This window comes from Parasteatoda tepidariorum, chromosome 7 (assembly GCF_982258835.1).
Source record: "Parasteatoda tepidariorum strain Cologne lab strain chromosome 7, Ptep-v5.0, whole genome shotgun sequence".
NCBI lineage: Eukaryota > Metazoa > Arthropoda > Arachnida > Araneae > Theridiidae > Parasteatoda > Parasteatoda tepidariorum.
In genome coordinates, this window is record NC_141761.1 from 57,380,891 (window position 1) to 57,395,586 (window position 14,696).

At 27.9% G+C, this 14,696-nt stretch overlaps 1 protein-coding gene across 1 annotated transcript in view; it reads left to right on the plus strand.

Moving 5' to 3' along the window:
* Positions 1 to 14,488, plus strand: part of LOC107453786 (uncharacterized) — a 53,498-nt gene extending 39,010 nt beyond the window's left edge. The window contains exons 9-15 of the mRNA XM_016070735.4: positions 2,838 to 2,966; positions 5,150 to 5,287; positions 6,550 to 6,697; positions 9,621 to 9,733; positions 11,172 to 11,330; positions 13,517 to 13,600; positions 14,251 to 14,488. Of these exons, the coding sequence (XP_015926221.3) occupies positions 2,838 to 2,966; positions 5,150 to 5,287; positions 6,550 to 6,697; positions 9,621 to 9,733; positions 11,172 to 11,330; positions 13,517 to 13,600; positions 14,251 to 14,357 (878 nt within the window). The 3' untranslated portion in view covers positions 14,358 to 14,488. The remainder of the gene's footprint in view (positions 1 to 2,837; positions 2,967 to 5,149; positions 5,288 to 6,549; positions 6,698 to 9,620; positions 9,734 to 11,171; positions 11,331 to 13,516; positions 13,601 to 14,250) is intronic.
* The last annotated feature ends 208 nt before the right edge of the window (positions 14,489 to 14,696 follow it).

A 14,696-nucleotide genomic window follows, 5' to 3' on the forward strand; every position in this document is an offset into this window, starting at 1 on the left:
GCAATAAATTTCAGAATGGGCATTGAATCTGTTACACTTAGATTTAAGGGCCAATAATGTTTTATATTGTGGCACATTTTAGTAGAGATTTAAGTTTTTCACTCAGCAGTATTGATGCAATTAAATGCCATTAATTGCATAGTCAACTTTGTTCCCCAACAGCTGCAATTGTTTTATCTGTTTTTCACTCCATATTCATCTAAGAAAATTAAATAAAGTTTTCATTATCATACCATCATCTCATTACATTTATACCGCATATTACCTTTTCTGCATCGATAATTAAATATTTGCTTTATTACTAAAATACATTAAATAAGATAAAATGTTCTAAAAAATTCACAGTGATAAAAAGAGTAAAATAATAAGTTTTTTTTTAAATACAAAATAACTTTATTCAGAGACAAAATAAACAAATAACTTCAAAAAAAAGAACAATTATACTGAAGAAAATGATAATGAAAAACATATTATTTGATAATTAATTAATATTATTGTATGATTTCAGGACATTCGTTTTAATAAAATATAAATAGACAGTAGGGCATAAAATATAAATAATTGTCATGGCAAAACATTACTCTATATTTTACACTGCAAACCTTTTGATAATTTTTCATTGCAGGTTCAAAATATATTTAAATATATTGTAAAATTGTAAACAAATATTTGCAATCAATATAAAAACTAAACTACATATTTCAATATTTTGCTTATTTGTCTACTAAATAAATTAATTTTAACTTTTACCCAGTTGATTACATCAAATTTTTATTATTATTGAAAATGAATATTTAAACATACTGTACAACACAAGTCAATCTTAACCTTTCTATGTACACAACGTCAAAAAAAGGCACATTAATCTTCAACAAATGATATCTTTTTGACAATACGTTAACGCTTCAATTTAATATATTTTTATGCAATCCAAACAAAATATGTTTAAATAGTAAAAGTTAATATCAAAATTTTTTTTATTTAGTATTCAAGAGGAATTTAAATAATTTTATTCACTAGATGTAAATAGAAAACGGGATATATTCCATTTTCTTATATTATTTCTATTATATAACAGAGAAAAAATATTAAGAATTTTTTTTTTGTGCAGTAAAAGAAAACGAAACCAGGGAAATTCGTTACAATCATGAATTGCCATCAAAATACAAGGAACCTAGTTTAGCAAAAATGATCAAGGTTTCTCAAATAAGGTGACTAGGACATGTATTACTTCGACATAGTGATGAAAATCAAGTTAAAAGAAACAACCTTCGAAGCACCAGAGGCAAAAAGAAAAAGAGGAAGACCTGGAACAAGATGGTTACGTAGAGTAGAGAACTGGTTACAGGACTTGGGAGTTAATAGATGGAGGAATATATTATCGAAAAAATCTAGATGGGGTAAAGTGACTGAGACGGCCTTGGCCGGTAACTGGCTTTAGTGCCTAAGAAGAAGAAGATGCAAATAGTTTAAAAAAATATTAATAGATTTTTTTTTCAATACATATTTATATTAAAAAATATTTGATTGTAAATAGCTTTTATTTTTATTTCGAAAGTACTTTAATTTTCTAATTCAAGAATGTACATTTATAAATATGGAAGAGTTCCTTGTATTTCATTATTTATATAAAACGCTCAAAATTCTCGAACAAGTTTTGGCAACTGATGATTTTATTTAATATCTGTGTGATACTCTATGAAAGGTTATGATTGGTTTTCAACATATCTGAAATGCTTTATTCTAAAACCCTACCTTCAGTAATTCAACGTTTTCAAGCGAAAATATCAATTATTCTGTTTCGATTGTGTTGTTAGATATTGTGTTCGACAAAGATTCCAGTGTCAATTGCCTACTATGTTAAGTCTAACATTTTAGATATCATATAGAAATATGATACTGTTCAGTTTAAATGCATGTAAGTTAGAATTTCCTCCTCGAATGTAATATAGAATTAATTGAATTTAGTATTACAATAAATTATATTAAAGGAAATTGCACTGTAGTTTAGAACAACTTGGCGCATTTCTAAAACGAAACCCAGCTCTTAGTTCTAATTATTTTTACTTGCAAATTAATATTGTGTTTCGTACGGACGTAGTGTTTACAAGAAGATATATTATGTAAATATTTTGTAATATTTTTCTTACGTGTATCATTCTTGAAACAATTATTTGTAATTATTTCGCAATATTTCTCATGCCCTCCTGTAGATTTTAAATAAAAACTATGGGGGAAAATAGAAAAAATTAAAATGTAAAATGCTCTAATTAAAAAACTATTTAGTGAAATAATTGTTTGCATTTATAATTATTTCCTAATACTTTTATGATGTTGTCTTGGTAATAGAACATTTATTATTTCAAACACTTTTTAGCTTTTTTCTTTAAATTTTGTTAAAAATTTATATTTTTAAGTATTTGTTAATTGCGCAACAAAAATAATTATAAATAATGCCTATCTGTTTATTGCGTTGCTGATTTTCCATTGCACTCAATTCAGCATATTCATCTGAAGGATCATCACGCCAGCCAACTCAATAGAAGACGTCACTTAGTACTTGAAGAATAATATTTAAGCTAAATAAACGAGGCCAAAATATTCTTACTAGCGCACCATGTTATCAACCAACATCCAGTGCTCTAAAAAACCATGTGCTCTCTTCTCTAGTTTGATAGCTGTTCTCAATCTTTTTGCCAATCAGTCTTAAACAAAGTATCTCTTTGAGTTAGCGTAATGTTGCGAATTCTTGCATTTAAGTCCGGAAAAAACTTTTTAAACATAAATTACCCATATCAATTTTTTGGTTTTTACGGTTTATTTTATTAACATTTTAGAATGCCCAGCTAATAGGTGGGGAAAAGGCTGCCTCAAGGAATGTGAATGTCCAAATAATAGTTCATGTGATCCAGAAACAGGAGAATGCTTATGTTTGCAAGAAGAGCTTGAATCGAATTGCTTCAGACGTTCGTATGACTTTTCTTTTTAATGACAAAACTTCTTTTCAAGAGAGTTTCTTTAATCAAGATTTGAATTTTAGCATTAGTCGTCACTATTATAAATATTTTGCCTAAATGAGATTAATTTTACAGCAAAAATTCTTCTTACTTACGCTTTTATTCCTTCGAGTGAGTAAGAGTGCGACCAAAAATGTCAATCAATTTCCTATTAGATAGAGTTCTCAAAACTAAATTGAAGGCCCTAGCTAGCTGACAAAGAAAGTTTCAACATATTTTTGGCCTCTGGAAATTAAAATTTAATGCATTTTTATCACTTAATATAATTTAACATTAATCAGAAATCCGAAGACTTTCTGACTGACTAACTGAGATACTCTAACTTGATTTGTGCTTGATAAAAATGCAAGTTAAAATCGTTATCTGATCGCTATTTATCACTATATTATCTTCTCTTTGAAATTGTCAGTAGTTGAGTATTTTCCAGCTAACGGGAGTTCTCAAATTACAGTTGGAATTAGAACTGGAAAGAGAATAGTAGAGTACATTATTTTTGTGAAAAACTTCTATGAGGACAAAAAAGTTTCCCATTTCTTTCGACTTTGATCCATTAGAATTTTCGAAAAGAATGTCTTATATCAATGTTAGGTAGGACAAAAATAAAATTTTTTTCTCTTCAATTTTAAAAACTCAGTTCTTAAACAGTTTATTTGATTTTTTATCATATTGAAAGCTTAATTGGCCAATATCTGAATCATAACGTTAGTCATTATTGATAGTTTTTGTTTCAGATTCGTAGCGAATTTGTGTGGCATTTATGAAATTAAAGCAAAGAAAAATGCATCAATACTGCTTAATTAAACCATTCAATTGATTTTCCGCAATTTAAATTAACGCTTTTACTTAGAAAATCGGTCATTTTTCTGCATCATTCAGCGAAGGATTATAAAGGAAAGATTATAAAAAGGATAGATAAAAGATTACATAAATATTGAAAAACGAGATAAAGACAGGAAAGGATAAAGGAACATTTTATTCTTACGTGTCCCAATGTTTTATTCTTAGAGAGAAAAAATTAAATATTTGTTTCGATTGAAGAAATGTTTCCGCATGTATGCAAAGTGGAAATCTAACCAAGTTGCTGCTGCTAAGGGGATAGAGCATTTACCGGTTAGGGAGAAAACTCAGATTTGAATACAAGCGATGGCTGGTTGATATGACTTATGCTTCCAGCTCGCTCCGAACACTGTACTATCTCATTAAATATCATCAGTATTAGGCGGATCATGGGTTTGAATCCCTATGCTGTCAGGCAAATCCTGGAAGGGTTCGGTGGTTTTCGTATGCATATAAAGATAATGCGACTTAACTTTATCAAAAAGTCCTCTACGAAAGAAAATTTGTCCCACCGCTTGATCAAGGAGTCCCCTTGTCTTCTTGGTACAGTTCAAAATTGCAGCAAAGTTACGGAGTTGAACATTGAGAGTCGTGAAATTGGAATTGAACAACTGTTCATCGCCGGTTAAAAATCAAATCAAATTCTCTCTAATTAATAACGTTTATTTTCTCCATTAAAGACATAGTCTAGTAAGATAGAAGATCAAAAAAGATATCTCTGAGAGGCGTATAGTACCTACCCATAGTACTTACATATATAGTACCTACATATTGCAAAAGAGTACTTACATACTGTCATGGGGGAATTTTAATGACCTACGATCATAAATTTTATTGAGGGTATATTCATATTGCATTAGTGAATTCTAGATGACCAACGCAAAGACTGTGAACACTGTAGTTCCTATTAGTTTTTAGCATCGGAAAAGTTTGCAATTTAAGGATTATAGGTCATATTTTGCCATTCGTCCTCCTTCATGAGGAACAAATATCTATGCAGTTGTAATATTTTGGTCATTGGAATGTTTGCACTAAATACTAGATTTAATAATAATATTCAACATTACAAATTTTTCTTTTTTAAATACACAGATGCTTTAATTTGTAGATAGCAAGAAAATTATTTAATTTGTAGATAGCATTCTAAAATTAAATAATTTTCTTTGAAAATATATAATATATATGTTTAGCGTTTTTATATGTACTTGACTTGTATAAAACGTGTTTCAATATTGATTTATAAGAGTCTTATAACTGTTTCTAAATTTCTACAATTTTCTAAAAATTAATATTAGTTTCAGTTTGCTCTGATGGAGTTGATGGAGTTTGTAATTTTCAATATAATTGTCCAAACGACGAGGCATGTAATAATACGAATCCGAACAGCTCATGTGTATGCTTAATAAATGGAAATGGAACCAAAGGCACAACTAGTGATTATTATTTAATATTTTAATTTGTTTTTGTATTTTGACTGTTTCTATTTTTTAAATTATTTTTATTTTTATAGAAAATCAAAAGCTTAATATTTCCGTTAGCAATAAAATAAGCGAAAGTCAACCTTGAGGCAATAATTCTAACTAACTGATTAAATTTGTTTAAATTATAAATATTCTCTTTTGTTGGTTTATTGATATATTTGTACACTTTAACCTCACGCCTTCAGTTCATTAAATATTTTTCATTCTACAAAGTTAAAAATTAAACTCTATCGATAACTCATGCGTTCGTAAACTAACAAAAACTTGTAAGAGATAATCAATGTATCTAATATAGCTCCTTCTCCTCTATATTTTTCAATTAAAACTCCCAAATTATTTGAAGTAGAGAGAGCTGATTATCCGGACCAAGCAGGATCAAACACGATTTTAACTACGAAAAATTCAGGTAATTGGACAACTTTAAAGAACGGCTATGAGAATGTTTTTAAGTAATTTTCATTCACACTTTACCCAAGCTTAGGATTGGCAATTGTAGTTATGCCTATTAGAGTATATTACAAATGACGTATTTAAAAGTTTAATTGTTTTAAAAAAATTATTAAAAATCTGTACCCTTAGTAGAATCTACTTGTCAATCACCTTGAAACTGGGCGGAAAGAATGCGTGGTACTATACAAGGTCACCGAAGGACAAAAGATTCCATTTTTCGACCCCTTTCAAATATTCCAAAAATAAGAAGAAAAACAAATCGTAGCTTTTTTTATTTTTATTTATTTACTTATTTATTATTTATTTTTAGAAAGTGGGAAAACACATAGTACTTGAACGATTTGGATAATTAGACAATCCGGTAATTCAGCGTTTGGATAATCGGTTCTCTATTGTAGTGCAATTATTTTCATACGATAATTTTGAAGGAAATGTACTTTTCTTAAACATATGCCAATTAAAAGAATTATATCTAAATAATCTTTTGTACTTTGATACATATTTGATTTCAGAATTCAAAGTCTTAAATTTTTTTTTAAAGTTTTTTTTTTTAAGTTTTATTTTTTTTTTAAATTTTTTTTTAAAGCCCTTTTTAGAACTTGTAGAGAAATTATTGAATAAATTCAACATGTTAAAAAACGGATTTTTAAACAAGATATAGTTTTTCTTAAAGTACATATAGCTCTTACCGTGTTCTTTTTTTAAATTATCAACGTGATACTTTAATGTAATGACTAAAACTTTCAATGTCTGATTTTTTGCAGATACTTTAAACTTAAATGATGGAAACGAGACACATTTCCCCATCATGGTGGTTGCAGCAATTTTGATTGCAATTTTTATATTGTGGTCTGTGGTAATGATAATTGGCATTACTAATTCAAAGCCAATTAGAAATCCAGATATTGAATTGTAAGTTCTTTTTTTCCCGATTTATGCAGGTCTTGGTGCTAAATAATTAAAAACCACATTTTTTTTCGATAATGGCATTTTTTATATGAAACTGTTCCTTTATGATGTTCACCGATAGTTTCTTTCGCAGTTTATAGCTTTTAGACTAGATTTGACACTAAAAAAAGTATTGTCGATAATGCCAGAATTTGATAAAATGTACAGTGTTTTTGGTTCTAGGGGAACTCCGAAAAGCTGTACGTTTTATCGTCGTATTTTGGTAATGACTTTGGCAAAATTATCAATAAATATGCTTTTATAGTATGATAAAATTTGGTAATTTTATTAATATACTTTGGATCATGGGGTAAAAACCATTTATTTGATAAAATTTACTTTTTAATTTTGTATTTTTTTATTAAAGGTGAGGCTATAAGAACTATAATTTTGAAAACTACAATTTCCGATAGCGATTAAGTTGTAAATGTGAAAATTATTACATTAATGGTTTAAAAACCGTGCATTTTAGCTTTATTAGCCAGAATTCTAGTTTTTGTTTTTACCTAAGTATTATTATTGTTCAGTACGATAATTTAATCAGAATTTTTTTCACCGTGCAGCACAGAATAAAGAAACATTTTTTTTGCGTGCATGAAAACCATAGTGCTTAAACTAAAACTTTTTTTTCTGATTAGTTTGTAAAGTGTGTTTCATCATTAAATTGATCCATATTTTTAATTTGTAAGATTATTTGCCATGAGAACATAAATGTTGGTTATTTCTGAATAGATTTTTTTATGATTTGTATTTATAATCTAAAACTTTAGGCCTATTCTTCATCAAAAAAAGTTACAAACTCTGATAAATTATTTTTTTGATTAAAAGCGTGCCAAAGGAGAATATCACGCTAAATGTTTCCCTAAATAGTGTGCCAAAAATGTATCAAAATGATTTTCCGAAGTTGAGTTCAACTGATTTAATTTTTATTCATCATTTCCTGAAATTATTATTCCCGGTAAATTATAGTTTAAAATATTTTGTTCAATCTTTACCATACGTTATATCGCTTTACATAAGAAGCATTAATGTAGATTTTTCTATTGTTTCTTAACTTTTTTTCATGTACTTAAACTCTTCATGCAAAATATTGTCAAAATTTTTATAGGGATAAAGCTTTGAGCTAACCTGTAAAGTTTGAGATTCTCCATCCATTGTGAGCTTTTTATTAAGCTGTTTCAAACTACGTAACTCTATACAGACATTATCGAAAACTGTAACATTTTAAGTTCATTAGTTCTAAGTTCAAGTGAAGAAAAAGAAAATGAAAGAAAAGAAACCGAATTAAACGCTAAATTTTACTTTCCCACCTTTTATTGCTAGTTTTTGTTTGGCATATGAATTTTTCTATTAAAAGAATTGTTTTCATCTTATCAGAATTGAAGAACGAAGGGGAAGAACGAAGGGGAAGAAGGAAGGGGAAGAACGGCTTCTGTTCATAAAAACTGATTCTAAAAAAAAAAAGAAAAAAAAAAGTATTCACGAATGTCACAAGTATTTATTTAAACCCCAAACTTAAATAATATCAAAGCAAAATTTACATATTTGATGTCGAAAAAAAATTATAATTTAAAATTTCTTGAACAAGAATAGTATTTTCGTAAAAATTCTACCCCGCTTTCTCAGTAGCACCCCCGTCATTTTCGTTTTTGTTGTTTTTGTCTACGCGCGTATAGGAACTGATTTTTACCTACACCACGACTCATCTGCACCGTGTAATAACTCTCAGGAAAGAAATTTTTTTTTATTTCGTTGATGTCCTTATTCATATTGATTTCCCATCTTCAAAAGGCAACAGATGGCAACCCAAATGTCATTTTTGTGTAAAATCGGCATAAGTTTGGTATTCAGTTGTGAGTTAACAATTTCGTTTTCTTCATAACGGTTAAAAACTTTTATCATTAATAATTACTAAGGAAATAAATAATTTTACAAACTATTTTAGTGACCTGATATAACATTTAAATATTAGTTTGCATGCTAATACAATATCAAGTTTAAAGGTTTCTTTCCAGGATTTTGAAGCTTCATGAAATCTATCTTTATGAAATCTTAATTCTATCATAAAAAGTGTTTTCATGGATAACAAATGCAAAAATTTAAAATTCAATTTGTATCTATAACAAAAACGAATGCATTTGATTCGGATAGTAGGGTTCCATGACATACAAAACGTGGAATTTCTCAGTTTTTCAAATTTTTTTTTTTAGTTTTTTCAACCAGTTTTGCTAAAAGTCAATAGTAATTGTGGTATAAAAAGTTCAAATTATTAAAATTATTATTAACCTATTATTGTTCATTAAGGGTAAAAAACATTGGTATAATGGACATAAGGCATTTCTTTTATATGAATGAAGATGTAGAATATCTTAATAAGACAATGAAAATGTTGTGAGTGAAGATGATATTGAAGAACAAATGAAAATGTTAAAGTAAAGATGAAGTAAAGGTTTAAAACGCTTGACATGACTGGGTCAAAAATTTATGATTCTGACTGTCATAGATTTTGGATTTTTGAATCTATGAATCAAAAAGATTGTCACACCAGAAGCAGATCAGTTTTCGTTTCATTGTGTTCAACAGCGATTTAAGCGAAAGAGATTTCATTAAAAAAGAGTTTGTAAAAACATGCAAAAAAGAAAAGAGATTTATCATTGAAAAGCCCGAAGCTTTGAAAAAACTATTTCTTATTCTGATTACTGCACGGTTGAAAAAGAAGCAATAGATTATTATAGCGAATCAGCATACCATTGAGAATTTTGTAGTAGAGTATTTGGTTACATAACTTAGAGAGGTGTCTGGTAATGTTTGGAACATAAATCTGACACAAGTCCCCACCTCTTTGTTTAATTTAATATTTATAAAAATCTTCTTGGTTTTGTAATAGTGATGCAAGCAGCACTGCAACTGTCATTGAAAATCAAGCATTGCCAGATTTCTTAAGTGATGAAAGCTGCACTGCAACTAGAAATGAAAAACAAGTATTACCTGTATTCTCAGGTAAATCAAATATAATTTTTTGCAAGCTAATGCAATTTTTTTAAAATTTCCATAACACTTTTAAAGCTTTTTTAAAACATTAACTAAAATCTTATGCTCATATATAGGTGATTCTTTTTAAACATGACAATTCGGACCAAAAGGTTTCTTCAAATTTTAAGTCTTCAAAATAATCTAAAAAATTTTTTGTATACTTTTTAGTTACACTTATTAATATCTTACAGAGAGCAGTGTAGTTTATTGACATTTGCTCGAGAAGAAAAATAAAATAGAAATTCACCAAATCTTAAATGCCAGGAAAATGACATATTAGCTTAGAAGTATAAAAACAGTCATTTTAAGTTAATAGTAAGTAACTCAACTTAAGCCTTTATGTTAGATGGACCACAAATTGCTTAAATTAATTCTTTTTATCCACTGTTGAAAGAATCAAAATTTTTTCTGCTGATATATACAGAATAAAATTGTGTATAATAATCAAACATGAAATAAATAAATAACTTTGATTACATCCAACCATATTACAATCATACATAAACTTGGTATTAGGTTAATATTTGTTTTTCCTCCTTACAGTACTAGCAGTTAAAAAAATTTCTAGTAACACTTCAATGTCCTGGAATTCATAAGCCAGGAAAATGACAGCCAGGATAATGACTAATTCGCCATTTTACAGCATATAACTTATCTTTAATTTAATATTTTGGCCGAAGACGTTTACATTCTGCAGAAATTCTGCTGAAATTACATTCTGCTTTCTTAAAATAACTCAGATTAATCTATGTAGTTTATGTTATTAATGATTTCAAGAAGTCAGGAACAAACACAAAACCTACTCATCTGGAAAAATGTTTTGAAATAGATTTTGAACCAGAAAATTGGTTCTTTATTCATGCAGCAAGACATGATCATATAGGAGGGTATCTAATAAATCTATTAACATAAGATATTGATTGCTGGCTCTATCTATTTTGGCTAAAAACCACTAAATAAAAGTAGCCAGGAAAATGACAGATTTTCTTGGGACAAACAAATTATTGACAGAAAAAATTATTTTAAACGAAATTTTTGTAAATAATGCCTATTTTTTTATTAAATTTCTAAAATTTTTTCTCGCATATGAAACTAAAATTAATTAATTAAACTTAATTAATGAATTAATATTTGGAAAAAAACTGTATTAACATCAAGTGCCGCTCACGAGAAGTTTAAAAAAAGTGTATTTGAATTTGAGTGGAAGAATAATAAGTATTTTATTAATGATTGAAAACTTGAACAAGATATAGGGACAGTGTGAACTAATTGTAGGAATTGAATAATTGTGTTGAGAAAGAAAGAAACATAATCAATGTGACTCTGCAAAGAAAAATGCAACACACTAGTTAAAATCTATACTTTTCACTGCATTATACAAATATTACACGATTTTATTCTTCAGGGCAACAATTTGAGAATCCCATCTATGAGGAATGTGAAGTGCACGCGATTCCTTCTTCAAAATCAGCAGCTTTTTTGACTCCGAATAGATTATCTATGAAAAGTCCCGAATCTGCTATTCAACAAAACTGTGCATCGAAAAATGAAAAGAAATTTTCAAGTTAGTATATCACTTAATATTTCATAGCCTTTTAATGACACTGTAACACTAATTCTAATTTTGAAATATTTGCCTAACGACATTAGAAAAACGTCTAGTGTCTTGTTTAACTAGAAAAAATGTCTTCAAAACACACAGTCCTAAACACACAGTGAGAAATTCCGGATTAAATTACTGAACATGTTACGGAACAAAGAATTTGATGTATCGTAATTTTTACAGTAATAATTGCCGTAAAATAGCTAAATCACTGTAATTAAATAAACATTATTGTAAAAATTACGATATAATAGTTTACGGCAAAAATAGATTTTACGGATAATGCACCCAAAGAACCGGTACTTAATATCGTAATTTCTTCAGTAATATTTTACTGAACATGATGATTGCTAACCTAAATTTTATTATTATTATTTTATACCTTTTGTATTGAAAATGTGATTTTGAAAGTTAAATAACGATTGTGGGTAAGGTAGATGCATTCATTTGTTTGACAGGATATTACAGAGTAGCGTTTTTTCTCCTTTTCTTGCTTACGCTTTGATTTTTCACCACCTCTCTAATTCCATAATTAAATTCTTTATTATTGATAGGTGCAGTAGAATAAAGTAAAGTATCATTATGCCAGAAATTTTCCGTTTTTTAGCCTTATTCATGCAAATTTTGCTAAGAAATTTTGCTAACGTGAATCTGTTAGTAAGATCGACTAAGGTACTTCCAAATTATTCTGTTTATTTTATATATTGCATATTTTTAACGTGTTTATTTTATGATAGAGAAAAATTGTTCATAAAAAGGAAAAAAAGTCTGATTTTTTTAAGAGTTGTAATTCTACATTTCAAATGCAACAGCCAATGTAACTGTTTAACGCTTTGCAAAATTAAAGTTACGCTGGTATCGAATCCTAAGTGTAGTTTCAAGGTGGCTCAAGATTAGCAAAATTTTACGTTAAATTATGTGATATATTTTGTTAGAAATTTATGCACACTAAAGGATTAATTATGCATCCCCACAGATGACCATAATATATGGGCTGCTGTTTTCAGTAGTTTGCTTACACGTGCTCTTGCAGTATTTCATGCTAGCGAGAGTTACATGTTAGACATTTCGTAAATTGCTAAATATATTTATACTTAAAATGATCACTGTATGGGTAAATTAAAATAGAAAAAAAAATCCTGATAATTAGAGTAAGTGGCTTAAATTACTTTACTTATTGTTTTCTCTAGATTTCTTACACCTGCCTATGTAAGACATTGCGCTTACAAGAAATTAATTTGATAGCTTTTATAAACATGTAAAGCAAATTTACTTAAAAAATTGTCACTGAATAACTAAATTAAAATAAATTAAAAAGTGTGCTAATTGAATGTTTATGCATGTACTGATAGTTTTGGCAACTTGGCTGTTTTCGTTAGATTGCTTACATAAGTCCATATAGGACTTTTTTTTCACGAGTTTGATTCAATAGTTTTTATAAATTGTAAAATAATTTTAAAAGTGAAAGTAGTAGCCAAGTATGCAAAATAAAAATAAAAGAAAGAAAAGTAATCGGTACAAATGACAGTTGTGCACGTGCGTTTATGGTTTTTCACAACTTGCCTGATTTCATTAGTTTGTTTGCTCATGCAGGAGTTTCGTAGGTTTAGTAGGAAAAAGAGCTTGGAATGAAAACGTTACTAGTATGATAAGACGGTTCAAATACTTGTGAATAGTTGTTTTTATAATTTTGATAATAAATGGCATAGTCATTGAGTAGGTAAATTTATAAAAAATAGCATTATTTGCAAATGTACACAATTACAAATGATGTTTATATGGATTGATGCTATGTTGCTTCTGTTAGTTTATTTAAACATGTCCACTTAAGATTTCGAAGGATTGACTAGATAATTTTCGTAAACATACATTTCAAAGTAAAAGTTGAAATACTGCTTAGTAAGTAAATTTTAAACAGAAAATAAAGGTGCTGTTTACTGTACTTGAGTATTTAAAAACTTAATATTTAACGAATATTTTAATAACTTCGCAACTTTCGTTTTCAAATGTAAGAGTTTATTTTTATATTAGTTACACCAGAAAACAAATCTATTTTACATTAACATTGCGCAATGCTGTATTTATATTAAATTTATAAAAAATATCATTTTTTACTTTTTTTAAAACTTTTTTAAAAATTTTTTTAGATGAGGAAGATTTTTTCTCGTTTAAGGGGAGGACAGCCAAAAAGGAATTTTCGGCAAATGCTGTTGCTTCGTACTCTTCATCAAGTAAGTTTAATTAACAACAATTTAGTGTCTAAAAAATAATATCAAAAGATAAATAAATTCTATAATTAAAATTTTTTAGAGCTTTGTGTAAGATAATCATTGCACTGTACCGAACATTAGTGAATACTGAATCATAATACCGTACAAATTTATTGCATCTATAATCAGGTTGAATAGCATTACATTATAAGTAAATCAATCGTGTGCATGTTTAAATGATATTATTGTTCAAGTTTAAAATTAAACATCGTTTACTAAAGTACCAGTAATGCAAATGGTACACTGTTTCGAAATTTTTTTAACCTAAAAATATTCCTTTAAATGAACAGAAAATTCGTATTTTACTAAATAAACATAATTAATCTTACTAAGTATTTTTTCGATTTAATTTTCTTTAAATAAATACTTAAAAAATCAATTGTATAAAAATGAAACCACAAATAAATGGGATCAGATTTTGTTTCAGTATACGTGCATAAAAAACAAAAGTCGTAATTAAAGACATTTTATTTCATTGATTTTCTATTTATTTTTATTTTTTTCTAAAAGATAAGTTTAGAAATACTCCTTTCGAGGTCTTTTCTAAAAGTTCTTAAAAATGATATTTTCGTAAAAGATTTTTAAACTTTAAGATGTTTTTGTTATTTTAGGAGATAACCAAGAAACAACTGATGAGAAAAGCGATAAAGTTTCATTATACAGAATTTCCATTTATGAAGATGCTAGAAATCTTGAAGAACATCATTATGAAAATTAAAATAGAATTTAATACAAAATAAAATAAAAAACAAACAAAATGTAATTAAAAAGGTTTCATTAGCATATTTTAATTAGTTCTTCTTAATTAAAATATGATAACGAAATCTATTTCATTAGGTTTCTTTGTTTTTACACATTTTAAGTGCAAGTTGCGTCAGTTTTCGTCCTTTACAACTTTTAAAGGACAAGATGGATCATAAGTCAGTACGGCGGCTCTTTGCTTTTTGTACAAGAATGCTAAGCGTTTAGGATAGCTAGTGGACGGTGTGGGGAAGTTAATTTGCATGCTGTTTCCATATGACCATAGCGTAAGCGTTCCCCATTGGTAGTCGGTGCC